The sequence below is a fragment of the Saccostrea echinata genome, unplaced genomic scaffold, assembly GCF_033153115.1.
Source record: "Saccostrea echinata isolate AGI-Se365-2 ecotype Australia unplaced genomic scaffold, CSIRO_AGI_Sech_v1 ptg000020l, whole genome shotgun sequence".
In the NCBI taxonomy this organism is placed as follows: Eukaryota; Metazoa; Mollusca; class Bivalvia; order Ostreida; family Ostreidae; genus Saccostrea; species Saccostrea echinata.
Genome location: NW_026889769.1, coordinates 25,018 through 52,889, shown reverse-complemented (window position 1 = coordinate 52,889; position 27,872 = coordinate 25,018). Strand labels below are relative to the sequence as shown.

The following is a 27,872-nucleotide window of genomic DNA, read 5'->3' as shown; positions in this document are numbered from 1 at the left end:
ATGACTCATCAAATACAACGTATTGCACGAAGGTAAATGGAGATGTCCTTGTAAAAAAAGAAAGTAGAGAACACGAGTTGTTGTTGACGTGATTGTGTTTATTTGAATATTTTACAGGGATGAGAAGAATTTTTTTTTGACAGGATGGAGATTACACAAAGGTAAGTTAGCATTACAGTAGCTTTAATGGCTAATAGGACAGTTATTACAATTTTCTGTAAGGTACACATTGACCTAGTTTTGAAATACTGCACAGTATTGTGTAAATAAAAAATAAACAGAATATTATATAGGTTATTTGATTTTTGCTGTTTTCCAAGTTAAATTTAAGCCACGAGTTTTAAAGGACAGTGTAAAGTTTTAAAGTTTATTTTCAGCTTTTAGGAATTTAAGATTTATTTTGCTGTCCACAGTACACAATATCATATTACTCTTTCCTTAAATACCCCTGATTTTTCAAACGTAAAATAAATAATTGCACAAAAGCACCTTACATCACAATGGCTACTGGCACTGGAAATGAATGTAATTATACATACTAGTAGTATGCTTAAAAATGACCTGATTTTAGCATGCGTACAATCATACATACATTACATTTCCAGTTGTCGTGGTAGTGGCGCATACATGTACATTTTAAACAGCTAGGAAATTTAACTTATAAGAACTGAAATGCCCGCATATTTTTCTATAGGACGTTTGAAATGTATCAAATAAAGTGCTAAATGATAACCGACTTTTTATACTTTTTATAAACATACCCTTTTTCATAGTTTCACACACAAGGCAGTATAAATGAGAGCAAATTAATCTTGTCTAGTTGCCTATATACCTGTTTCACACATTCCATTTATAGGTCACAATTTTACAAGATCATTCTCTGGAATAGTGTATACAATGTATATCGATCTAGACAGACATTCATTTGATACTTTCATCAGTTATAAACTGCTCTAATTTCTTTTCATTACAACTGAAAGTTGTAATTTAGTCAAATCTTATTCAGTAATAAGGTGCATTATCACTTTTTTTTTTATTTCTTTTTTATTTTTCCTTGTAAAATAAATATGGCAGATTTCTGTGATAAACATAAAGGGGTTGTATTTTCAGGTTCTTAAGTTTCCAAGGATTTTTTTTTTCTGTAATATTGTACGCGTATCCAAATGATAATTTATTAAATCATTGTTAATATTAGAACAATTCTAAATAAATGATACTGTAATTTTTTAGTATTTAGAAAGATGTTTAATTTGAATATTTCAAACTTACATGTAAAATAATTGTGCTTAACTACTGATGATGACTCTAGCCTTAAAATCAATATAATTATGGCATTGTCATTTGAATTATAAATACTGAAATTAATGACACAAAATACAAATTTATTAAACCAGTGTATGACAAAGTCAATAGAGAGGTTTAGCAAGCTTACTTGTACGTGTACATGTACGTGTAAACTACAAGTTAGAATTACATGTACACGTTTTCATTATTTTTCTTGTTTAGCAAAGTATAAACTATACGTGTACTTGTAAGTGTTTTAAATGTCAAAGTGCTTAACACAAAAAAAAATTAGAAAACACAAAACATTTAATTGCATATCACCCTCGGTAATCTACACGTAAGTGGATACCTGTAGAAATTCGTCATTAGCAAAACTGATGACGTAATGTACATATTTCTGAGAGGAATTCCCTGCTACACGTATGCGTACACGTTGTTTTGCTAAACCTCTCTAATGACTAGATAAATGGAAAATGGATTTTAATTTCATGAACTACAATTAGAATATGATGCTGATACTATTAATTAACTATCAACCCCTTCGATACTAAGTAATAAAAATTGGAAAGGAAATGTAAGGGGACTATTAACGAGAGATATTTAAAAATGAGCAATAAAACTGGAATCTTTTGATATAGTTAGGTATAAATGAGCTTAGGATTAGAACTCCTGTTGTGATGGGTTGGGGAATGAGCCCATAAATATTACAAACATGGGAATATATATGTACCTTGATTGGAGGGTTATGCAATGTTGGAGGTCATTAGTAAACGTACAGAACAACAGACAAGCGTAGTTGGTTAGGAGATGGTGAAGCAACCAATAAAAAGTACAAGTAATTTTGTAAATTAGGGACCATCAATACCTTCTGAGTATTAGATATTCTGTTTTGATGGGAAGAAAAGCTATCTCACCTTTTATAAAGCAGAGCTATTAACTTTTTAAAACTAATGTTTTTTGGACTTTTTGACTTTTCCATTTCTTTTGGTTTTAGTCTCAATTAAACAGCCTTGTTGGACTTGACAATATTTTGAACCAATTTTATTGATCTTTTCTGATGAAAATTCCTAAATTGATGCTTAAAAACTTGGTAAACCTTTGGCTTACAATACTATAATAAAGAAAATAAACGTACAATTTATTCTTATGAGTGACCTTTTTTACAATTATTCATGCTTGAAAAGCGTTTGAAAACTGTTTGTTAACAAAAGGTCGTTTTCTTTCATAGCTATATGGATCTTTTGGTTATAAGCTCATATAGTGATATAAAATAAAGGCTGTAGGGTATATGATATCATTTTACTGTATATTTTTCAATTATGCTAATACTATTTAGACTACTAGAAAACATATCATTAGAGAAAAATTTTTAAGTATTCTTTTTCATATGGAAACAACCTACATTTGAAAAATATTCTAATATTGAAAGTATTTTTCACAGTATTTAGGATCTAAACGCAATTAGATGGAACCGTAGAGTGAGATTTGTGGATAGGAAGATATAGGCTTGATGATGTATTACAGAACAGTCTCGTGAAATTATCTTCCTCGTTGGTAAGTAATGCTGAATTTGTTAAATATATACCTTCAGTAACAAGCAAGTCAATACATTTATTCGTACTTTATTTATTACCAGACATTCTCATAGGGTTTATGCACTCAAGTAATGTATACACCTTAATGATATAAATTATAATCATATGCATAGATTTGTCCAATATTTCACACATTAACATTAGGCAGCAATGATATATGTGGAAAAAACAACAATTTGAACATCCAAATTTAAATGCAAATTTTCATAAAATGAATGCCAAATTTCATTAAAATCATAAAATGAATCAATGCTTCGCTGCGTATACATCTATTGTTGCAAGTTGCAGAATAAAACTTTTTCAACCATCTTAATTATTTTTTGAAAGGATTGGCAAATTATAGATAAAAATAGATCAATTGTATAGCTCAAAGTACTTTTTCAGTTAACAATCATGGTATGCTCGGGAAATTCAAACATTTTCATTGGCTATATAATCGGTCTATTCTATGTAAATTATCAATGCATTTCAATAAAAATGGAACTCGAAAATTTACTTACTTTGGCATTGGTAATTTCCAAAATTATTTTTTAAAACTTTCCGATTGTACACAGAAGTACACTGTAGTCGATATTAAAAAGATGCACAAGTTTCTGATTGACAATATCTATGTAGGTTCTGGAGATTAGGTCTTCCAACAATCTGTCGGAATACCCATGAGTACCAATTGCTCCCTATGTTTGCATTCATATGAAGCTGAATTTAGAATTTATTAAGAAACTAATACATGATTAAAAAAAAAAAAAAAAAAAACACTTGCTGTGGCCGTCAACTCGACATTTAGAAATATCGACGACGTATTATCAATAAACAATAGTTTCTTCCATTCATATGTCGACTCGATATATCCCACTGAACTTGAAATAAAAAATACGTTAATGATAAAAAAAACATAAAAACTTTATGATAAACGGGATGACATTAAATTTTCTATCGTCAACTTCGCTCACTTACGTAACAATATACCCTTATCATCTGCATATAGACCTTATATCCCCCAGTTGATTTCGTATGCAAGAGCTTGCTCCACGTACAAACAATTTCTAATAGGAGGCAAACTATTGACAAACAAGGTGATGGAACAAGAATATTAACAGTATCGTTGAAAGTCATCATTTGGCAAGTTCTATGGTCGATACAATGACTTAGTTAGAAAATACCGTACATGTATATCATTAAGTCGAATGCTGACTGATGTATTTCATACCAATTGTTAGGCCATAATTTACACACTGAATTGTCTACGGATTTTTTCGTTTGTTCGATCATGACAATAAGCACACGGCGGGTATGATCGGTCGAAAGGGGATGCTTACTTCTCCATGGCACCTCATCCCATCTATGATGTTTGTAGAGGTCCATGTTCACTCTGCTCCCGATATTGTATTGTTTCAATGGACTTTTTTCGAATAATTACTGTTCGTTATCTCCATATCTCATAATAGATGACACAATACTTAAATCACAAACTTCCTCATACAGAGTTTCAAACATTTTAAGGACTATTTATGACTAAGAATAACACCCATTAAAATTAAACACAAGTTATGTTTGTACTACAACCACACTTGATTCATCATTAAGATTTATTTTCCTGATTAAGAAAATTTATATAATCACTGGAAAGAAAAACGATTCATCGAAATTTGATTTAAACTGTAAAATTTGATTTTTATTTTTGGGAGAATAATAAGTATATAACAACTTTATTCTAGAATCAGTAATGATAATATGCACTGACTTGACTGTATCGATGACTGAGGAACTTTTATTATTGTAATTAATTATTACAGAGAATACCCTCTGAAAACTGGATGGATTCATTAATAGTCACAAGAAAAAAATATTATATCAGATTATATTTCAGCCCAGAAATTCTTTATTTACAGTAAAAGTAGTTTTGAAATAAAATCTGTATATATGCCCAAGTTTGCAAACAATATGTTGTAAATTATTTTTTCACATGAACTAACAAGTTTTATAGTCAGGTGATGAAATTTCTTCTAAGGTTATCAAGAAATTGACCATGGAGTACATAGTAATGCTACAAACTCTCCTGTTCACTCTCCTAAATGGTAAGTTTATGTCTTCATCGACCTCTATCTTCATTTGACCATTATGAGAATTGAGTATAATTACATTTGCAATGGTATTCTGCTTGTTTTTGTTACAAGACAGTGCCTAAACTAAAACTTCGAAATTATTGATTGGAATGAATGCCTATTTTCAAAATGTGTGTTACAGTATTGCCTTATTGTTACATGTAAGTGTTACATGTATACAAGTCATGTATATTTGAAACCTGAAGATTAAAAGGATCCATACTTTTATTACTTTTTTCTGTCAACTTCCAAAAGGTAATTCCTAATATCGACTCGAAGTCATATCTCAAAGGTTAAAGTCATGTATGTCTAAAATTTCCAACCTTTAACTCCATAGAATACTCACGTTTGAATCCAGTAAAAGAGGTTAATATATACTGATTGAGGCTGAACTCATTTCAAATAGCACTTGTAAAGTTATATATCGTGTATGATTTTATGTAGTAAACATGTACAGGCGTCGGCATAAAAAAAGCAACAGCTTAATCATCAACATAAGCATCAGCTAGCTGTTTATCAACGTTGTCAGCAAACATGACTTATAAATCAAGATACCGAAGTTTAGTGAAGGATAATTTTTGAATTATTAATTATTTCATCACGAATGTGAGTTGTTTTTATCACAACATTAATAAGCTCATATCCATCATTAATTATATAATACACTATGTACATGCATTGTCAGATAGCATATGAAAGAATAGAACAAATTTCCAAATTCCTTCAGATTTGATGAATTTTGGCCTACTCTACAACTTTTTTTGCTCGGAAAATATTATCAAAAGAGAATTAATCTTTAGTTTCACGTACAAGTTGTGTCTGATGCATATAATATGTAAATTTAGCAGATTTTTTTTCGAACAAGTAATCTTTTCTGCAGAAAATATGATTCAAAATTAATGAAAAAATCATTCAAAACGTGGCAATTCAGGGCTTAAACAATCTGCTTACTTTTTTCTTTGTGTGTGGTTTCATCTGATAATGATCAAACGTGCTTCTCATGCGTTGTTTTTCCCCCTAATGTTACCAAGAAAAGAGCGTAAAAGGTCTTTAACCAACTTTTTCGGTTAGGTATAACTAGGGTATGTTCTCTTTTACATCATGAAACTCCACTATTCAGTCAATTCAATTTTCACTGTAAGGTCTAGAATGGTGGCTGAATGACAAAGCTCTGCCATTCGGTCATCTTAAGTAATTATAAACATTCATTCCCCTTCAGTTAACGAATGGATAGTTATTTCGTTTATTTTGAACAGAAATTACAAATGCTTCAAGAATCCAAAGCAATTGGATTTATCTGCATGTAATCATATAATTTGTACTGTGTTTTATACTGTGAGATTATTAAGGGTTTATTGCTATTGGCAAAATGTTTTTCAAGTTTTGCAAATGACCAAACGTTTATGTTTGTAATGGCTGTATATTTCATCTTTGCACTTCTTACTGCTAAAATATGCAAAACATAAATAAATGCCTCATAATTATAAATTTAAAAAATATATACACTAGACAAAATTGCTAACGCACCACTTATTATTCTTATTTGTGAATTGATCATTTTCCTGATTGTTACTAATATATAAGATATGCCATCTTTTCCAAAACAGTTGGATTGACAAATGTTTTGGTGTCATGTCAAGACCCTTAAAGGACCTTTTTGTCCGAAAACCAATTTCCCGACGTGCACTGTGCACAGTTTTTGCCAAAATATGAAGTTGGTGATTACCGATGGTGGTCCGTGAGGTTGCGACGGGAGCAGTCTCCCACTTAAAAATCAAATTATATACCCTGATTGACTACCATATCGCTTAGTAGTCATCCAGTGCCTTGGTGTCCCTAACAAATCCACCCAACTTCCGGTTGCCCCAATTTTGTGGAACAATCTTGAAGTTATTGTGTGGTGCTTGCTTAATGCCGTCGCTATCTATTGTAAACATTTTTATGATTGTTTATTCATTTTCAACAATTTGTCACCAAAGAAATGTATAATCTTTTAATTGTTTTAATTTTTCACACATTTCTTCAAAGGAACCCCCTGCAGACACCATACTAGCTGCCTTAGCATGCTTTTCTTAGAGTCAAACGCCGCATAAGGTGTAACTTTTTTCCTGAGTTTTTAATTAGTACAAACATAAAGAACACAACCACAAAGAAAAATATTGAAATTTATTCCACCAAAAAAGTATGGACATGATTTTAATTTTTTCTATGAAGTGGTTACGCTTCAGTAAACGTTGTTATTTATCAGTTAAAACATTTAAATGTCTCATTTTTTATTAAAGTAACATAATTATCTATCAAAAACATCATAAACAAGTTTTGAAAAGAAAAATGTTAATTTATTTAGGTGGTGCGTTAGCAATTTTGTCTAGTGTATATGAAGCTGAGAGTGTTTGTGATGTCAAATTCAAGTTATGGCTTTAAAAGATGTCATTATTTCGGACATTGTGACACCTTTTTATTCAACGTGTAGAAGGAGTGTGTTTTAAATGAAAGTGATAATCAACAATGTTGCCTATTTATTTTCGTAGTTTCGACTACGCTTGCATGTCAAAGATTTCAACAAATTTCTCTGCAACCTTACACGGGGGAAAATGTGGCATATCCGGAGAACTACCCGCAGAAGAAGGGATATAAAGCGTGAGAACACTAACAGATTTACAAAATTAATGTACATGTGGCTCAGGAGTAAGAATACTTACAGCTGATTTTTTTTTTTTCAATTTTTTTATTACCAATCTTCTTAAAGAAAAAAAAGTAAAATGTAGAAAATTAAACAGGTATTTTTATTTCATTCAGAAATGTAACTTGTTCCTGGAATATTACCACAATACGAGGGTTTGAAATTATAGTTTATCCCCGATGGAACTGCAACTCGGATACATCATTTAATCTATATCATGGTATGTAAATAAAGAAGATATACATTCTAAAGTTTAAAATATTTTCCCATTACTTTTGTATCTTTCTGTTAAATTGGCCTCAACATCACTTACAAGACATCTGTGAACTTACAATCTTACACACAGTGAAAATGCAAATAATTAGTATGCATTAATTTTAGGTTAAAAGATAGGAATCTTATCTTGTCCGTTTGTTTGAGTTTTCGAAGGAAACATTTGAGAAAACTGATGAAAAATTCACCCTGCAATTTTTCCTTGGATACCTCTATGAAAAATTTCAATTATTATATTCACATATACTTCTTATCTATCTTTAAATGAGAGAATAAATCCAACAAAATGTACGGATGCCCAACGGATAGCCAAACTTTAATTATACGCGGAGTAATAGATAATGAACAGACAACTTTCATGAATAGTCTCCATATCACCAACTATTTCGTACGAGAGAGAGAGAGAGAGAGAGCACAACGAAATTCACTTTTTATAAGGATGTATTACTCACTTTCGCCCCCACCCGGGGTTGGACTCTCGACCTACGGAATCTGTCTCCTAGCAGTACAGGAACAGCGCGCTAGACCATTCGGCCATCTAGGCAAGTCAAAAAGCTTGCTTTCGATGTCGATGAAATTCTAGCGGTGCTGTCCTGCACCAAACGGTCACTGAGATTGGAAGTTAGATACAGTTATTTGGACATTAGTTTTATTAGAGGATCCTTACCGATATATATTGTAATGAATTGAATTTATTCATAAAGCACATTTTACAACAACTCGTAAACTAACATAACTGCCCTAAGTGAAGAAATATAATATATATATTACCAAAATCCTTTTTATAGACTTAAAGCTAAAACAGCAAGGGACTCTAAGTCCAGCAGATGTAATGCTTGTAATGCAAGGACAGAGTATGAATTGGGATTTAACAAAGTATTAAGTATCTTGGTGTGTCATTTTTGGCTCACCTGAGCCGAAAGTTTAAATGAACTTTTTAATCGAAAAATATCCGGCGTCCGTCCGTCTGTCTGTCTGTGGTATATTGTCTGTAAACATGTGCGACTTCTTCTCCAGAACCACTGGGCTAATTTCTACCGAACTTGCCACAAAGCATCCTTGGATGAAGCGGATTTCAATTTGTTCACATGAATAGCCAAACCCTTTTTCAATGGAAGATAATTAGGAATCAGAGAAATGTCAATTGCATCTTTTACAAATCTTCTTCCCTAGAAACACTGGGCAGAAAAGATGAAACTTATGTAAAAGTTTCAGTATATATTGAAGATTCAAGGGGATCAAAATCATAGATAGGAATATATAGGGAAAATCTTTTAAAAATACACAGTACAAAAGCATCTCAGGTAATGTAGATTTCATACAAATTGTTAGGCCATTTTATTTTTCTAATTGAATTGTCTACGGATTTTTCCGTTTGCCCGACCATGACAAGGATCACACGGAGGGTGATGCTTACTTCTTCATGGCACCAAATCACAACTGATGTACATTTTAAGAGGCTCTGCTTCCAATTTGTACTGTTTCAATGGGCTTTTGAGCTTGATTACTGCTGGTTATCTTCATATTTCACTTTAAAAACCTTTTTTTTAATCACAGCAAAGTCACGCTTAGTCATATAAATACAGAAGCATCCTCAGGTAGTGAAGATCAAAGATTGTTCAGATCATGACCCCTGGGCTTAGGTTGGAGCCACAACAGGGCATCAGTTTTACATAAAATATATAGGAAATATTTTTAAAATTTTCTTCTCTAAGACAGCATAGCCATGAAACGTCAATTTATACAGAAGATCCTATGGTAGTGTTAATTCAAGTTTTTTCAAATCTTGTTCCCAGTGGGAGGGCGGGGTCACAATAATATATCAATTTTTTACATAATAAAATCTTTTAAAATCTTCTAGAGTCATGATAAGTCAAAGATATATGGAAGCATCCTTAGTGTAGATTTTAGTTTGTTCAAATCATGCCCCACCCATCTACCCACCTCCTCTCACCTTGTGAGGTAGTTTAGAACCACTTAATTTATATTTGAACTTTTAAATACTGAACTAATTTCAGCTGATATACGACTATTTCGTAAATTTTATGCATTACCAAGCGAATAAATGAAAATTATTTGAACTGTGCTATCTGTAGCTCCCATTCATTGTCCTGTTTATTTTTTCTCGCTGAAAAATGAATATCAAATAAAAAAAAAAAAAACGTTATTTTCTGATCTAGGTAATTCTTTGTCTTTAGCTGTCTTTTTGTAATGTAGTGGCGTACGCTGTGAGGTAAAAACCGAGCTGCAAAGCTAAGAGATTGTGACATTGAATAATTGATGGATTTTAACAAAACAAATATTGCGACACTTCGGCAGATTTAATTAGTGTGCCCAATATTGACTGTAAATGTAATTGATGATTAATGTTGATTTTGAACTTCAAAATTTCAAATATCTTATTGGTGATAGACGCAAAGTAGATAAGTTCGGTTCCTAGATTTTGTAAATTAACTCCTCATAACTTGTGCGTTATTTTGGATTATATAGAAATGAAAAGCCATTAAAACTTTTTGTGAAGAAATACTCCATTTTGCATCTTTTATGTTGTGCTGCGATAATATAAAAAATCAGATATTGAAATATACATGTACTATTGAATAACCATTATTTATGAAGGTCTAACTACCTCAGCGAAGAAAAATGAAATGGTTGGTTGTCCCCACGGAGAGAGCTATGGAATAATGCAAACAAGAACATCTGCAGTTCTTCTGACTTTGTCAACATTGTCTTCGTTTAATAGAGGTTTCAGTTTTCGTTTCATGGCTGTGGAAAGCAACAAAGGTATAAAAAAAAATTCATATTCTAATAGAAATATTTGTAAAATTCTGAAGGAAAAAAGATATTACTTTCTAAAATACATGATATGTAATTGAAAAAAACTCATCAAACTTGTATAAGACTAAGAATTGAAAAAAAGTAATTCATAAGAAAAAATTATATTAAACGTTAAAACACTTTATGCATTAACAAGCTCTTACTATTGATAATAGAAAAAATACATGCCATAACTTAATACAAGAGTATTTCAGGTTTGAATCACTTCTGGGAAAAACAGCGGTGAAAATAAGTGATAAAAGTTTGTTCATCGTTGGTTCATCCCTCTGTTTGTAGTCTGCTGATCTTTTCTCCAGAATTAATTTATCAAATTTTAACAAGTTACCAGACATGTCTCACCAACTTTTTTTTTTAGATGAAGCTTCATTAAAACTGAAGATATATAATGAATAAAGATGAAAGTCTGAGCTAGATAAAATTATAAGAATTAAGAGGGCAGTCAAGAAAATAAACAGATGTCAGAACATGTCTTTATAGCAGATTCAAAGGACAGGATAGGAGTTAAAAAATGTGTATTATTGATCATTGTCTTAAATTTTAAATTTAAATTCAAAACTAAGACCACTATCAATTGTGTCCAAGGTTTGGTACTGGAATAAAAAAAATCTTTTGATTAGTTTTCCTACGACTTATCAAATCCGTCAATATTGTAAAATCTACTTTGTTCAACGTTATTTTATATAATTATGTAGATTGGAGTTTTTGTAAGTCAAATTTCTGAGTTGAATCAAGACCAAACTAAGTGGGTGACTATTTTATACATGATTTAAATATTTGAAAGTTTTTTTTTTTTTTTTGTTTTTTTGTTTTTTTGTTTTTTTTTGCAGAAAGCTAGGCCTCAATTGCTCATATTCATTTAGATAATTTAGTAACATTATAATATTAATAATATTTTATTCTCATGGGATGCAATAGCTCGTCAAAGTTTTACACATCTTGGTGTTCTGAAATGCAGTTTTTGAATTTATATTAATTAATATATTGGTTATTGAAAACTCAAGCATTTTTAGCAATTTGGCCGTGGAAAGAGTTTTCATTCATAGATTCTCGTAGTAGAAAGATTTTCATACGCTTTATGACAGAGTTGCCAAACTATCTAGCGATTTTAAAATTCAATTATTTTCATGTAGATGAAAACTGTGACCCTAATGGTATAAAGTTGCTGGCAGATAAACAGCCTAATTTTATTGTGTCTCCTGGGTTCCCAGCTGAGTATCCAAGGTACATTTGAAGTCGTATAATTTGAGAGTTTTTAAAGAGCAGTAATTTATTGCACTATTTTCAACATTTGAAACATTTCTGGTTTTCAGTAATTTGAACTGTGTTTGGATGGTGGAGCCCGAAATCAGAGATAGAAACACACATCTGGTGTTTCAGTTCCGCTCTGTGTATTTGGAGAGAGGTTATGATACATGTGCAGATTACGTCCAGATAGATGGCTTAGATAGTAAGTGTGAATGTTTTTATCGTCATTTGTTGTTGCAGTGATGGTTATTGTTCTCATACCTGCTGATTTATGATATGATTTTTATTTTTAATAATAATGTATAAAAATCACTTTTTGTGTTCTAAAATCGCTAGATACTAATTTACAACTATAACACCAACTTCAAAAATCGCCTTTTGCCTGAGACTTTTTTCATATAATTTTGAATATATCAAACGCTGGTTAACTATTAAATCAATATATAAATCAGATACGCTTCTGTAAGGTATCACATGAAGTATTTTTGTATATATATAGTGTAATTTGGACGTAGATACTTTTAAGAATTAAATATACTTTTGACCTATACCTTTATTTCAAAGTATTTTTTTAAGATAAAGAATTATTTATGTAAGAAGATGTCCTATCAAGTTTGACAAGCGCAAGAGATAGTATTCATTTAATATTATATATGTACTGGAGAAAACCACAAAGTAGTACAAAGATGTTCCTTCGCTACAAAATGTTTATGTGCACGATACAGCAATAATACTACATTCACTTTACACCAATTCCATTTCTTCACTTTTGAATTGCTTTTAAATCTAAAAGTGTTTGTATAACCAAACATCATATAAAAGACAATGGAACGATTTACCATTTTAGATTATATTATGTATTTACCTGTGATATATATTAAAGTGAGCTTCTTGAGTTTCAAAATGCCTTTGTTTAGAATTTTGTGATGACGTTGAAAATCAGATCTTACAGTCTTCTCCTAAAATACCACTGAATAAGACCTCAACAAAAGTAAGTTTCATCAGTGACATCGGCTTTGCTGGAAGTGGATTTGTTCTGGCTTTTTACATTGAAGGTTAGTCACAGATTTGGTTAATTCTTTAGATCTCTTCCTTAATATCATTTATACATATTCACGTATATATATATATATATATATATATATATATATATATATATATATATATATATATATATATATATATACTTCATTATTTTTCAGACAATGTGCAGTCATGTTCCTGTCAAAATGGAGGAACTTGCATGAATTCAACATGTATTTGTTTACGTGGTTATGAGGGCAGAAACTGTGAGGATGGTTAGTTTATGTATAATATTTTCATTTAAAAGTACATATTTAGAGTTATAAACACCTTAATATTCGGTGCTTTTCTGAATTCCTTTATTGGGACGGGAGGTACGAGTAAAAAGCACGGTTTAGTAAGGGATGAGTCTACTGGATTTTCTCAGTTTTCATTATTTTGCGAGTTTGATGAATTAACAGTTAAAGGGTTATGTTGGTTTTATAATGATTTAATTTTTTTCTATAAAAAACTATGTATATAATTTCATTAAGGAAGGTAGAAAACATAAGATATAATTTACCAAATACCGTTTCTCCTACAGAAACGTTGAAGCTGCTTTCATTTGAAATTAGCCATCCAGTACTGCGTGAGGAAAAGCCAGTGTGGTTTAAAATGGAATTAATGGACAACTTTAATCACAGTCACAGTGTTCAGTGGTTCCGAAATGGACTTAAGATATCTAATGCCTCTATGAGATATATAATGTCATCTTCACGAACAGCAAATGGAACTTATCGTTATATGATTTATATCCCACGTGTTTTAAAACAGGATAGAGGTAACTTAAAATATTGATTGGAAAGAAAATATATTTACATGAAAATAAGAATAATTTATATATTTACGTTAAAAAAATGTCTTGAATATGTAGGAGTTTGGGAGGTTACTGTATCTAACGAAGTGACAACTGCAACCAGGAGTGTCAGTCTTCAAGGTTAGAGTGTAGAAAATAAAAGATAATAACTCTATTCTCTATATTGAGCTTTCCGAGTTCACTGGCCAATATTTCATCCAACTTAATTAATGTACGATTTTGATTCTTAGGCTGATCCAAAAACATTTTTGACCTATTCATATAGAATTTTAGTTAACATTTACAAGTTTTGGAATTTTTTGGAGTATACTGTTTATATATATATATATATATATATATATATATATATATATATATATATATATATATATATATATATATATATATATATAATAAAGCTGTCCAGATTTTTGTACGCTGTGTTTTTCTTTTGTTATTTTTCATGAAATAAAGAAAGGTTCAATTTTATTCATATATAAAATGTGTATGCTTAAATCTTAAGGTTATAAATTATCTATTAAAACGTTCAATTTTGTTTTTCTATGTAATATGTATATTCCTTGTTTTAGTTCTTCCAAAACTTTTGCTGAAGATGTCTCCACAATACGACTTCTACGTAACCAGCGGAGAGGATATAAATCTACATTGTCGTGTCATAAATCCTGAATCTTTGAATGATTTAAAAAATGGAAGTTTAATCTGGCAAAAAGATGGAAGAAAAATTTTATCTCTGACAGGTTGATACTTGAAACTACATATATCTTAACTTTTTTAAAAAACTCTACACTGTATTTATATTTAAAAATAAAAACTTTAACCTTTTTGATTAAAAAAAAATTCAAAAATAATTATTAAGTTGCATTAGATAAACATAAACCTTAATTTTGTACAAATCGTCACTACAATGAAGACAGTTTTTCGATTTATATATGTTAAAAACATTCTTATTCATAGAATGGGAAGATTTATTAGAATAAATATATCGATTGGTTGGGAAACTGTACTTTTTAAGGCAGTGCTAATACTTGTAGATTCTGTATTCAATATAAGCAGAAGTAACACGTATACAACATTGTATAGACCATCCGCATCACTGACTGATTCTGGAAATTTCTCGTGTTTCCACTCTGCTTACCCTGATCCAGTTAGTGTGTCTGTTTATATAAATGTTATCAAACCAGGTAGGTAAATTATCGATGTATATACATATATACACCATTCATTTGATTATGGTTTTGTTTGAAAAGTTATCGATATTCATTATAAAGGAAGACTCCAAAATCAATATCACTCGACGTTATGTTATGTTTTTCTTAGAACAGCTGAGATGTCCAACAGAAAATTTTGAAGGAATAACATGGAATACAACAGTTGCAGGGATGACTCATAAGAAGTCATGTCCAAAAAATCAAAAAGGTATTTTTCCTTTTAAAAATTAATAGTGACTGTTATTTTGCATTTGTTATTAAATATATAAAACAAAGATCAAGAAATAAGAAAATCAAACAAGAATATAATTATATGCAAATGAAAAAGATTCTTTGCAAATCTGCGTTTCTTTTAGTTATTTTTTTGTTTTGTTTTTGAGACTGTTTTCTAATGAAAGATGACATATACAGAAAGTTACCTTCTTAATTTTTTTTAATTTCTTAGGAACTGCAACTAGATATTGTGACACACAGGGAATATGGAAAACTCCTAACTTTATCAATTGTACAAGTGAAGGTTTTGTAAATGCGTCTAAAGAGGCAAGTCTTCTTATCAATTAATAATAATGTATATATGTCACGTGAAGACATGAGGTAATTTAGGAATGAAACATAAATTTCTTATCTTTTCGGAAATCCTTGTCAAAAATATTTTCTAAATAAATTTGGGACCATTTTGGAATTTTAAATGTTAAAATCTATAGACTTATACATAAATGTAATAAACCTAAATATCAAAGAAAAATTAAATGTCATCAAACATTATTTCATAAATGGAAATTGTAATTAAAAATGGTTTGTTTTCATTTTATTAGTTGGATTCGTTACTAGAAGACGGCCTTGATAGTTTGGGAAAAGTAGGAGAAACAGTGAACAACACTTTAGTGAAAATGAAGAACCTGACATCAAAGAGTAATGCGCTGAGTGCCGGGGATATCAGCTCCTCTCTTGACATCCTAGAGAAGATTGTTGACGTCACAAATCTGACGAGTGCAAATATTAAGAAAGAGGTTAGTTAGAAAAATATGTAGATTTTGAGGTCCTTTCTAAATGTTTGATAGGAGAGAGAGAATGAAAGAGAGAGAGAGAGACACACACATTGAGAGAGAGAAAATATCTGATATATATTTCAAATGCATGTTGTATATTAAAACGAATTTTGAGTAAAAGATGTAAATGCTTTTTATTTATAACTCTTTCAAGGTATTTTTTGAGATCGTCGACAATGTTCTATCTACCAACAATTCGGACTCCTGGACGACAATTCAAAAAAAGGTAATTTTGTTATATTTTTTTTAATTATCAGGAAAAAAAATTACTTGTAGCTACGTTTTTTCTTAACAAATTTAAAGCAAGTGTCCCTTATCAGCAAGTAACAAACTAAATTCCCCGTGCGACTTATTTTAAAGTTTGTTAGTAAAGGTTCATAATTCCTTTGTTGAATCATTTATAATTCTGTTTTATTCCTATGATTTTGCAAAAGAGAGCTAATTGATAATTAAAATGCACACCAATTTCTGCAGCAATGGTCTTTTGACCTGACAATTTTATATAGGAATAATAGTCATTTATCCATGTGAGAACTATTTTTCTTATTAGTCAGATGGAGATCTTAATGATGACTAAACAATCGCTAAAAGGTTGTTTTGAACATATTCTACTGTATAAAAGATAAAAGAAGTCCTTTCAACTTAAAAATCGCCTCCCTCTTATACATAATAATGATTAAAATAATTGTCGGACGCATTAATAACAATTATAATGAAAATATGAAATTACACATGTTATATACAAGATTTTTCAAAGACACTTATTGTAAGTTTCACGGAAGTTTCTAGATGACAAGTCTCTAACTTAGACACATCTTTAATGTTGAAGAAAATTTCAGCATTAATGTTTGGATAAAAAAAATGTGACACAGTGTCTCATGGATTGTTGGTTTATATTGTAGATTTATATATCATTTATATATCATAGTGCTAATGCAGCTCCACATTATTCCGACGTTTAGACATAATTTATATTTATTGTTTATTTACAAATTTCATTTAGACGGAGAAAGATGCTAGCGCACTGTTAAAGAATATTGACAGATTGAGTGAAGTTATCATGAAAAACAACAATGTAACAGCAACTAAGTTTACTGGTTTAAACTTAGGTAAGTTTTACTTATTTACATTAAGGTGCCAACCACATGAAAATAAGAATAATTTAAATGAATAGAAAACGTTTTTGTGATAATTTGTTATTACATTTCTTGAAGAGGTAACTGTTGACCAAACGAACGTAGAAGAATCGGGAATAATTTTTCCGGACATATCCTCCAATAAAAGTGCTGAAGTTGTTGATGAATATGCAACATTTCTTGAATTGCCCAAGCAAACGAACAAATCAAAGAAAGGTAATTACTAAAGTCCTAACATTTCATCTCAATATTTTCCCATGGAAATTATACAACAATTGTTAGCTTTTCTCGCTTAAACACATCTTATATCCTATAAAAGTTATCGAGGAAAGGAATGAAGAAATAGATACTCTCAGAACCACCGCTTGTCCATCATCAAATTAGTATTATTATGTAGAAAATAATATATCAATATATATTGACATATTAATATATAAATATATTAATATGTCAATAAATTAGTTATCGAGTATTCTTAATTTTGGACATACATTTTTGCAATAATGTCAGAATAACCGAACTGATTGACTAGGGGACTCAGCTTCATTTTCAGCTATTACCTATGTGGCCGTCATATACAAGACAATTACAGACATTTTACCCACAGATTCAGGGTAAGAAAGTTAAAGAATGGAAAGCTTTAATAATATTTTTCACCTGTTTTCTTTTTCTAAATTTTAAATGATAATAAAAATATTTGGACATAATGCAAAAGTTATAGACCTATTGAACTTTTTCTTAAGCTAAAAACTAAATCATTTTTCAGAAAGAGATTTGTTCATAACACTATAGAAAATTATTCTAAATAATCTGCTATACCGTGTCTTACGTCTTGACATAAAATATCGTACCTAGATGTGGCACACAATTCATCTATCAAACATTCTTTTCTGATTAATTGTTTTAATTTCAATGTATTTTAAAGAGGAAAAGATACAGCGAGCGATGGAGAAATCGTTAACTCAGAGATTCTCTCACTGACCACGCAGACGGATCTCGGGATTTTGTTTCCTCCTCTAAATCTGACTTTTCAGCATAAACACAAGGTAGCACGAACACAAGGTAGCACAAATTAATACAAGGTCAGATAATACTTTACGCTTATTAATTGCTTTGTAAATCATTAATGAATTTATTACATTCATTTTACCGCATTTTTATGACTGCAATGATAATTGAATAAAAACAATATTTTCTCATTATTTTCACCAGAATAAAAGTATCCATCTTCAAGCTCTTTGTGTTTCGTGGGACTTTACATCAAAGTAAGAAGCTTCGTTTTTAACAAGAATATTGGTTGCTGAAAATTCTTTGCTATCATTTCTACATGTAAAATATTTTTAATGCTCAGGCCACCACAAAAAGTTACTTGATAACCTACAGCAATATCTATGTAAAAACAGTCACGCCTTGGATTGTTAGTTGAACATTCTTTTAAATTATTATCAAATGTACAGAGAAGAAACTATAGTTGCTATACAGGAATTCCTGTAGAACAATAAGCTTGGATAAAACAGTAAAAAAAGTTATCAATTAATCCCAATCATGGTTCCTGGAAAAGCTGAATCGGTGTCATTTTAACGTCCTAAGGTCACGGATTACGTGTGAGAAGTCCTGACAATTTTTCAATGTGCTTCTCCGTTGAATTCATTTGAAGAACTGTCCTGAGTACCTTGGATTAAGGACTTTAAGGAAGATTCTGCTATTTACAATGTCCGTCTTAAGAGCAGCAAAATTACATTATGATAAATATGTAACATCTTCAAATATTCATTTTTTAAAAAAAATTGAGCGTAAGAAGATGCACGTGTACAATTTGTTTTAAGAAGATAGCATCTATATCACTACTTGAAAATTAAATTTGATTCAGCAAATGGTCAGAAGAAGGCTGCAAAATAAATTCCACCAGCAATAAAAGGACAGTTTGCCAGTGTAACCATCTAACTAACTTTGCCATTCTGATGAGACCCTATTCGTCAGTAAGATTTATTTTAAAATTCATGGCTCCTTTTAGTTTTTCTCAATTATGTTATACCCCACTTGAAAAGCGGGTAATGGGTTGTTCCATACCAATGAACAAAATTTGATGAGACTTTTATGGAATTTTTATCAAATAGTGGCATTGCGAACCTCCTATTTTATGTTCTGGTTTTCTCATAGCAAAACCTAGACACTGCCATTCTTCCTTTTATGACCAATGGAGTGTCCGTCCGCATGTCTTTCCGTCAGTACGTCTGCACGTATCTTTGTCTGCAACTCCTGCTATAGGATCGAATAATATTTGATAAGACTTTCACAGAATCTTCATACATTGTGCTTTGTGCATCTCCTATTAATAAGACTTTCACAGAATCTTTATTACCTTGTGCTTTGATTGATTGATTGTATGTTGTTTTACGTCCCATTCGAGAATTTTTCACTCAAATAGAGACGTCACCATATACCGGTGAAGGGCTTCAAATGTAGACCTTTACTCGGCACTCAGGGCCATTGAGCAGTGAGGGATCTTTATCGTGCCAACGCCTGCCGTGACACGGGGCCTCGGTTTTTAAGGTCTCATCCGAAGGACCCGCAACCGCTATTTTCACTTCAAAGTGCCGAGTGCATTGCGAGAGAACTGTTGCTACCCATTTTTTATCGACTTAGGCCAGTCGTGGCCGAGATTCGAACTCACGACCTCCCGATCACGGAGCGAGCGCTCTACCGACTGAGCTACCGTGAACAGTCCTTGTGCTTTGTACATCTTCCTTTTTACAATTTTTTGGGTTTCCCATACCAAAACCTAGACACTTTCATTCTTTCTATAATACTGGTGGAGGGGTTACCTCATCTCTTATCCGTAACTCCTCCTATACCACTGAATAAAATGAGACTTTCACAGAATTTTTAATACATAGTACCATTGTGCACGTCCTATTTTATGTTCTAGTTTGACTATTTTGGATTTCCCATCGCAAAACCTACTACAATTCTTTCTATAATGTTTGGGGTATTAAAGTTTGATACTTGTATTTCAGGAAAGTGAAGACAGTGCTTCTTTGAAGTCTATATCCTTCATTGGTGTTATTGTGTCTATTGTTTTCACGATGTTAACGTTCATCATCTACATCGTGGCATGGAAGTATGATTACAATGTTATTTCATGTAAATTTGAGAAGAACTTTAAATTATCTTAAAATAAATTACTTAATGAACAGTTTAATTTCAGACATATAAAGAATGACCAAAATATTATGATGCTAAATCTCTGTGGATCGTTGGTTGTATCCTACATTGTCTTTATTTCTGCTGTTGAAGAAACAAGCAATGAGGTATACGTTAACTTTACTTTTATTAATTCTGGTGGAAGACTAATGTTTTGCATTCGTAAAATATTTTTTGACCAATTATCATTTTATCTGTAATTTTTTAATAAGAATTAATCATAGTGAAACTTACACATTTTTGTCCGATTCGGGAAGAGCGTTTAAGTGGTTATATGTAGACTACTTGTAGTGTAGAATCGTTATATTGATGTAATTGGTATTTTATGTTATGATTTATAAATAGTGATAGTGTTTATGAAACTTTGTTGATGGAGTAAAAGTTTAAATCATCTTTAAATGTTACATAATTGAATATTAGTCTTAATTTAAGAACAGAGGAATTCTTTCAATCCAGACTTGGATCATGATGATTTACTACTACAGTATAATGTTTGTCTCATTGGTGTAAACTTTTCAAATAGTTAAGGTTAAGATTAAGATTATTTTTGCTGCCTCTAGCACTAAAACAAATTTGTTTTATTTGTTTGTTTGTTTGTTGTTTAACGTCCCTCTCGAGAATTTTTCACACATATAGAGACGCCAACATTTGCCGGTGGAGGGCTGCAAATTTTGACCTATGCTCGGCACTCAGGGCCATTGAGCAGTGAGGGATCTTTTTCCTTCCAATACCTACTGCAACACGGGACCTCGGTTTATACGGTCTCATCCGAAGGACCAGCATCCACGTCCTATAGTGGATTCGAACCCGCAACGTAAGGATCAACTCCTTAAACCGCGACTCTAAAGCAAACGATCTAGCTAACCATTGCGCCACGCGGGCGACAAAACAAGTTTGTTTGTAAACTCGTGATTGAAATATTTCGTTGTTGTCCAATTTGAATGAAGAGGCGTTTAGGATTTTTACTGAAACTTTGATTAAAAGGAAAATGCTATAATCTTTCATATTCTTTTATATAGCTTCAGTCTCTTAAGAAGACAATAACTAAATATTTTTCTGGGTTTGAAGAATATTGACAATTTTTAATCGCGAAAGGGGAAAAAGTTATCTTGGGAAAACAATAAATACATGCTGTTTTTCACTTTTTATTTGCAAGAACTCTATTTTCATGTATTTGCACGAGACTGTGTTCTATCGAAAATTTAATCACTGCGTACATTTATATTATTAAAGATAATAAGTATATTTCGTCTAAAGTTTTTTCGCAAAAATTTTGTGAATAACAATACTTAGTATCATAAATTGATAAAAATTGAAGCAATGTTAATTTCTTGTTTAGAAATAATATTCGCCGTGAAATGAAAATATGTTTTTATGTATTATTAGAGCTTGTGCATCGCAATAACCGCTGTCATCCATTATCTTTTCCTGGTGACCTTTTTCTGTATGATGGGGATTGGTATCTACTATTTCATGAGTATCACAGTGACCTATTATGCATTGCGTGTGGCAAACAATTTCAAGTCTATATCTAGAGTGCGTTGGTTTCTTTTAGGAGGATGGGGTAAGTTGCTTTGAAATTTTCAAACTGTTTATACCACCAGTATGGAAAAGAAATGTTTATAAAATAGACATTGTATACCTTTTTCTATTTTTGGATCTTTAGAGAACACTGAATATCTTTGTGATACATCGTGAGGATGAAAATGTACCTTTCTGAGTCAATTGAATTTTCTCCAGAATGTATGGAAATGTAATTACATTGATGAAAGACCTCTGCCGTGCCATTCATTCACCTTTCAGTAAACCTTCTGTCACCATTGCATAGTTTTATTCCGTGATACATCCTTTTCTTATTTCAGGTATTCCGTTAGTAATTGCTGGAGTAACTTTGGGAGCTTTTCGGGGAACGGGTTACCATCTTAAAAACTAGTAAGTTAATGTATACTACGTGAATAATAAGCAACATTGTAGAATTCTTTTTTCAGTTCTATGCATATGAAGGTTAAAAAATAAAGGGAAAAAAAGGCGAGGTGAAAAATAGGTTAATACTAAAACTGACTCAATTTATGACAATTAGCTGATGAGTGCTTAAAACAGTTTATATACATATATATGTTGTAAGGTAGCAAGGAATGTTATAAGTTTTTTTTAATTTCTTTTAATTCTGACCTTTGCAAAATGCACATGTTTGGCATTTGGATATAAATTCCCTTTAATAAACTGTTCAATGCATTGCAATAAATAAATGACTAGAATTAAAGAAAAATGATCAAAATTTCTTCAACCTAAGCTTAATCTGTTATTTCTCAATACGAGTATATCAAATAACGTCATCCAACATCTCAAGGAGAAGTAAAGCTAAATTTTGGAAAACAGTAAAAAAAACATAGATGAAAAGACAAAAAATATAAATATATGGCCTCATACCTGTTAACTTGTTGGAATAGCTAGTCTTAAAAGCTGATAACAGTACGCCAAACTAACATGGCATTGCCTAATGCTATAGATCGGAGACCTGTCTACATGGCTCTAATTATTACTTTTTGCTGACTTCTAAGAACATTAACTTTTACTCCCAGTTCTACAGTATACATAATTTTATAAGAGAGTGCTATGATTACTGTATTCTAAACCCCGTCTGTTTCTTTTCCATACCAAGATCAAAATGATCTGTTAAATTCAAACAAACTTTTTAAAAACTGTAACTATGAAAATATATATGATGTTCTGACTTATAAATCATTACAGCTGCTGGCTCTCAATGGAAAGTGGTTCTCTTTATCTGTTTATTATTCCAGTTTGCCTAATTGCTGTGGTAAGTGGATGTCACATATCATCGATATTTTATTGACTTAACCCTTAAACATATTAAACCAATAAGAACTTCTTTCGGATTTGCATAAATAACAATTTTATTCTGTGACCAGCAAAATATAAATGAAGGAATACAGCAGATAATGTTTCATATTGCAAAGTTGGGAGAGAAAAAAACATTACAAAGACACGCTGCGATCATTCTAAAAATTAAAGTGATATTCCACGTTATTGATTCCATTTTTTGTCCGTCTGTATTTCTTCATTAATAAGAAAATTTTAAACCTATAAATGTACTGATTAAAGAGCATATGCCCAGGTTGCGACTTATTTTGTGTATAACTCCATTGTTTTGATGTTTGTAAAATAAGGTTTGAAAAAATTATATATAATGTATTCCCGTCTGGAATCATGGGTTTTAAGAAAACCATTCAGGTCATTTCCGTGAAACAATTAACATATGATAAATGTTGATATTCATGTTAATAGGACAATTTATTTACATTATAATTAGAAATAGAAGTTAACATGTGAATATGTCAAATAAAAAATCGAAAAATTTTGACAATGGTAGATTCAATATGTATGTCAAAATTTAAAGGCCCGGTCAGTTTTTTTTAATTATTGGTTATAAGACAGGGTAAAAAATTCCTGTTATCAATGGATCTTGCTTTTATAATCCGTAAATAAATTATGCAATTCCTTATGTCTAAAACATATAACAATAAATATCTTTAATCTCTATTTTAGTGCAAATACATTAAAGACAAAATGTGTACACTTTCTTTGTAAAGGTATATTAATGGTAGTCTTTTTCGTACATTTCAGATAAACATCATTATTATTGTATCCTTAATACGAGTATTGTTGGCCACATCTACAATGGCAAACTCGTCACTCTACAAAAAGGCTGCGTGAGCATTTATTGATAACACTTACTTTCACATGCATCTTATGATGCAATCCAACGTAAAATTTGAAAGTGAAATGAAAATGAAAATATATTTGCAGAATCAAAACTAAGAATCTTTGAAAAAAATTATCTTCTACAATTAATCTCTAATTATTAACGTTAATTCATTTCAACAGATCTGGATTGCGATCTCTGGGTACACTTGTTCCGGTATTAGGCGTTACCTGGATATTTGGAGTTTTAGCTGTTAACGATAGGGCTGAAATATTTCAGTACATTTTCATCATAGCCAATTCCTTACAGGTTTGTATCTTCTTTGAAGCTACAAAGAGTGAAACAAATACAATATTCAATTTCTTCTCCATTAAATAAAGTTTGTTTGATAAGGAATGAATTAACTATAAAATTTATCCATCTTTTTTTTTTAAAAAATAAGGCAAAAATATTATATGCACTGTCCTATTTCAAAATAAAAGGATAATATAAACTGTAGAAAGAAAATTAACATTTTTATGTCATTGTTTATATAAGTCAATTATGAAAAGGAAAGCTACATTATGTATATACTTAATAAATTAAGTGTAAATCGTTTGAAATTTAATGGGGTATATCTTAAATTAATTTTGTAATTAATGAATAAATGTATACTTTTGCATTACAGGGATTATTCATATTTATTTCGCATGTGGTTTTAAATAAAAAGGTAAGGCATATTTATAGTGTAAACATAGATATACACAATCATTCTAAAAACTTTCAATTTATTTCTTGTAGACATTCACAACTATTTTTTCATACTCTAAAAGATTGAATTATCCAGGTATAACCTTATGTGGAATTTCGAATTATCAAAAAATTAAAGACTGTCCATTTTTGATTTATTTCAGCTAATTAAGGGTATAATAATTAAATACCCTGCCCTGAGTGCACTTTCGATGTTGACAGAGTCAAGCAAACAGGAGTCAACCCCGGTGACTCCGACTCATTCAGCTGATTCTCATCGTCCTATTATAAAGTCAAGGGTAATCATGAATTTTAATAAATTTTAAAAAGTAATTCGAAGGTCGGAGTTTAAAAAATTGGATGTAAATGTAATTGAACTTGAAAAAATTGTAGCAAAAAGCAAATCTTAGTCGTGTGTAGCTTGAAAAAAGATCTTTTATTAAATGTCTTAAAATGGCATTTTTATGACTTTTTTCAGAGAAAGGGAATATTGTCAAAAATAGGCAAATCTTCAAACAAAAAGACAGCAAACACTAAAATCGAAATGGAAACTGAATCTTTTTTGACTGAAAAAACAGATTCAAGTGATTTCTCCAATGTCAGTCCCCAGGAGAAGGTAATACATTTTCTCATTTCTTATCTAAGAGAGAGGAAGGTGGATCTAGGCAACTTTCTCTGTTCATATTAGTTGTGTTTTTTAGTGTGTCATTTTATTTTTAAAAACTTTATTCCTTTCCCTTTAGCCAAAACAATTCACATTTTCTTCTTTTTGTGATAGCACATATTTATAAATGCTCTTTTTTGTTCCTGTTCTTTTTGTAATTTTTCTTTTGAATGTAAAATTCTTACATGTAAGTGCATTTCATTTTGCAGAATAGACGAGGACCAAGATTACAGTTGAAAATAAATAAAAAGAAGAAATATACATTGACAACTACATAACCTTTTTTTATTGAATAAAAACGGCATTATAAAAAATTGCACTTGTTTTTTTTTTTCAATTGGTTGCATGTTTTTAATTTGACTAACTTTTCCATGGCGGTGGCAGACTGCAGTCAAATGTTATTTGTTTTCTTTACATTGATATGGAGTAATTGAAACTCGAAACATTATTACGAAATTTTCTTAATCGTATATACAAATAGTTGATGGAGAATTTGTCATATAAATTACTGTATCTCATAGATCTGAGGCAGCAGCACATATTTTAGGGGGGAAAAGTTTTACTTGAATAAAAAAAAATCAGACGATATTAAACACGTCATCAGGCATTCTATATAACACTTTTTTTCATCTTTTCAACTAAATTAATGTAAGTAATGCATACACATTCCTGTGAATTACTAGGTTGGTCATTTGATAAATCGGTATTTTATGTGCTTTATTTTATTGCAATGCTTCAATCATTATCGTCAATACATGTATATCAGGGATGGGGTAATTGAAAAAAGTAATTGTAATTGACTGTAATTAATTACATTTTTTGAAGTAATTGGAAGTAATTTGTAATTGAACATTTTTTCAATTACTTGTAATTGTAATTTAATTAATTACACTGAAAAAATACCATGTAATTTCAATTACTTTTTCAATTACATTCAATTACTTTATATAATACACATTCATAATATAATGTTACCTCTACCTCCCCATTTTACATGTACTGTTTTTTTTTCAATTGTAAAACATATCCTCAATCCATCAATTAAGCAAAATCTTAAGTTATACTGTTAATGTTTACAAACAAATAATTAAATGATTGGCTTGATAAATAATAATCTAGTTTCTTTCTAATCATTATGTAAATTTGGAATTTTTTGATTTATGTTTATAAATCTGAATTTTGAACCACCCTTCTTAGGACTATACAGCTATGAAACACACAATAAATTTTTGTTGTTTGATCAATAATAAATAACAATGTGTCATTAATTAAGTTCTCTCTTAAGCTTGTTGGGAAGAGATAATTGCCCTCCAGATCACAGCTGTAAATTGCAATCAAAACAAATCAACTCCTCTAAAGAGATATTCATTCCATGATTTAGAAGACAAAGCCATAGAGATAATTATTTTAATTTAAAATGCTTCGCTAGCTTTAGAAGAGGAAAAAAACTTTCAATTTGATAATTATTTTAACATCTAGTAAACAGATTTTTATGAATGAATTTTCTATCTGTACAAGCATTATTTATGAATTAAAATTGTTCAACATAAATAGCAATTTAGGATGTTCAGGTTACCTTCAAAGGAAATATTCAGTTTTAGGCATTACAGTTGCCACTCATTTTACTCTATTGAAATGCCCACTTTTAATCAAATATCAAAAGCCATGCAATTTGTGTACATGTAGGTTTTGTTTGGTGGAAACTGCATTAAACTGATCTCGGATAGTACTTTAAGAGATTCTTTAATGTTTTGTAAATAAATCTTATAAATTTAACCACAATGATATACAATGCCTATAGCATATTATTTCTTGTACTGTTTGTGCAGAGGCTGGCTTATATACAAATAAATGATGTTCTGTATATTCACTGAAAAGGATTATAAAAATTTTCAGAAAAATTAAAAATGTAATTTGTAATTTAATTAATTACTTTTGCAAAGTAATTGTAATTTAATTAATTACATGTCTTAGCAAGCCTGTAATTTAATTGTAATTTAATTGAAGAAAAAGTCAAAGTAATTGTAATTTAATTAATTACTTTTTAAAGTAATTGACCCCATCCCTGATGTATATTAAGATATATAAGTATTAGCAGGCATAAATAGGTGAATCGGTTTAATGTGATAGGTGATAGGACTTGGCTCTGGTTCCGTCCTTAAGGAGATGAGCAGATGCGGGGCACTCGTTGGCTAAGCTTTTTAGCTCACCTGATCCGAAGGCTCAAGTGAGCTTTTCTGATCAAAGAGTGTCCAGCGT

The 27,872-nt window shown here is 30.6% G+C and overlaps 1 protein-coding gene across 2 annotated transcripts; it reads left to right on the top strand.

Annotated features, from left to right (window-relative positions):
* The first annotated feature begins 49 nt into the window (after window positions 1-49).
* LOC133189871 (adhesion G-protein coupled receptor F1-like) lies at window positions 50-25,911 on the top strand. Of its 2 annotated transcripts, none has more exons than XM_061325267.1 (35): window positions 50-161; window positions 2,726-2,838; window positions 4,888-4,954; window positions 7,513-7,621; window positions 7,781-7,884; window positions 10,557-10,721; window positions 11,906-11,996; window positions 12,086-12,222; window positions 12,938-13,075; window positions 13,223-13,318; window positions 13,627-13,863; window positions 13,957-14,019; window positions 14,469-14,636; window positions 14,931-15,080; window positions 15,217-15,315; window positions 15,553-15,647; window positions 15,923-16,117; window positions 16,311-16,382; window positions 17,160-17,265; window positions 17,371-17,508; window positions 17,846-17,906; window positions 18,218-18,338; window positions 18,505-18,557; window positions 19,163-19,271; window positions 20,310-20,413; window positions 20,501-20,603; window positions 21,883-22,060; window positions 22,359-22,428; window positions 23,248-23,314; window positions 24,142-24,227; window positions 24,403-24,529; window positions 24,888-24,929; window positions 25,114-25,248; window positions 25,428-25,565; window positions 25,823-25,911. In XM_061325267.1, the coding sequence occupies exons 3-35, from the start codon at window positions 4,906-4,908 to the stop codon at window positions 25,889-25,891; spliced, it is 3,675 nt and encodes a 1,224-aa protein (XP_061181251.1). In that variant the 5' UTR covers window positions 50-161; window positions 2,726-2,838; window positions 4,888-4,905; the 3' UTR covers window positions 25,892-25,911. The 2 variants fall into 2 exon arrangements, with proteins under 2 accessions (XP_061181251.1, XP_061181252.1); XM_061325268.1 differs by having other exon boundaries at window positions 4,868-4,954.
* Window positions 25,912-27,872: the final 1,961 nt, after the last annotated feature.

Excerpts from the sequence above, each read along its gene's own strand:
- LOC133189871 (XM_061325267.1), top strand. The coding sequence starts at position 4,906 with ATGGAGTACATAGTAATGCTACAAACTCTCCTGTTCACTCTCCTAAAT. Across the intron at positions 12,223-12,937 it reads CCAGATAGATGGCTTAGATA|AATTTTGTGATGACGTTGAA; the intron begins GTAAGTGTGAAT and ends GCCTTTGTTTAG. Across the intron at positions 19,272-20,309 it reads TGATGAGACCCTATTCGTCA|GAAAGTGAAGACAGTGCTTC; the intron begins GTAAGATTTATT and ends CTTGTATTTCAG.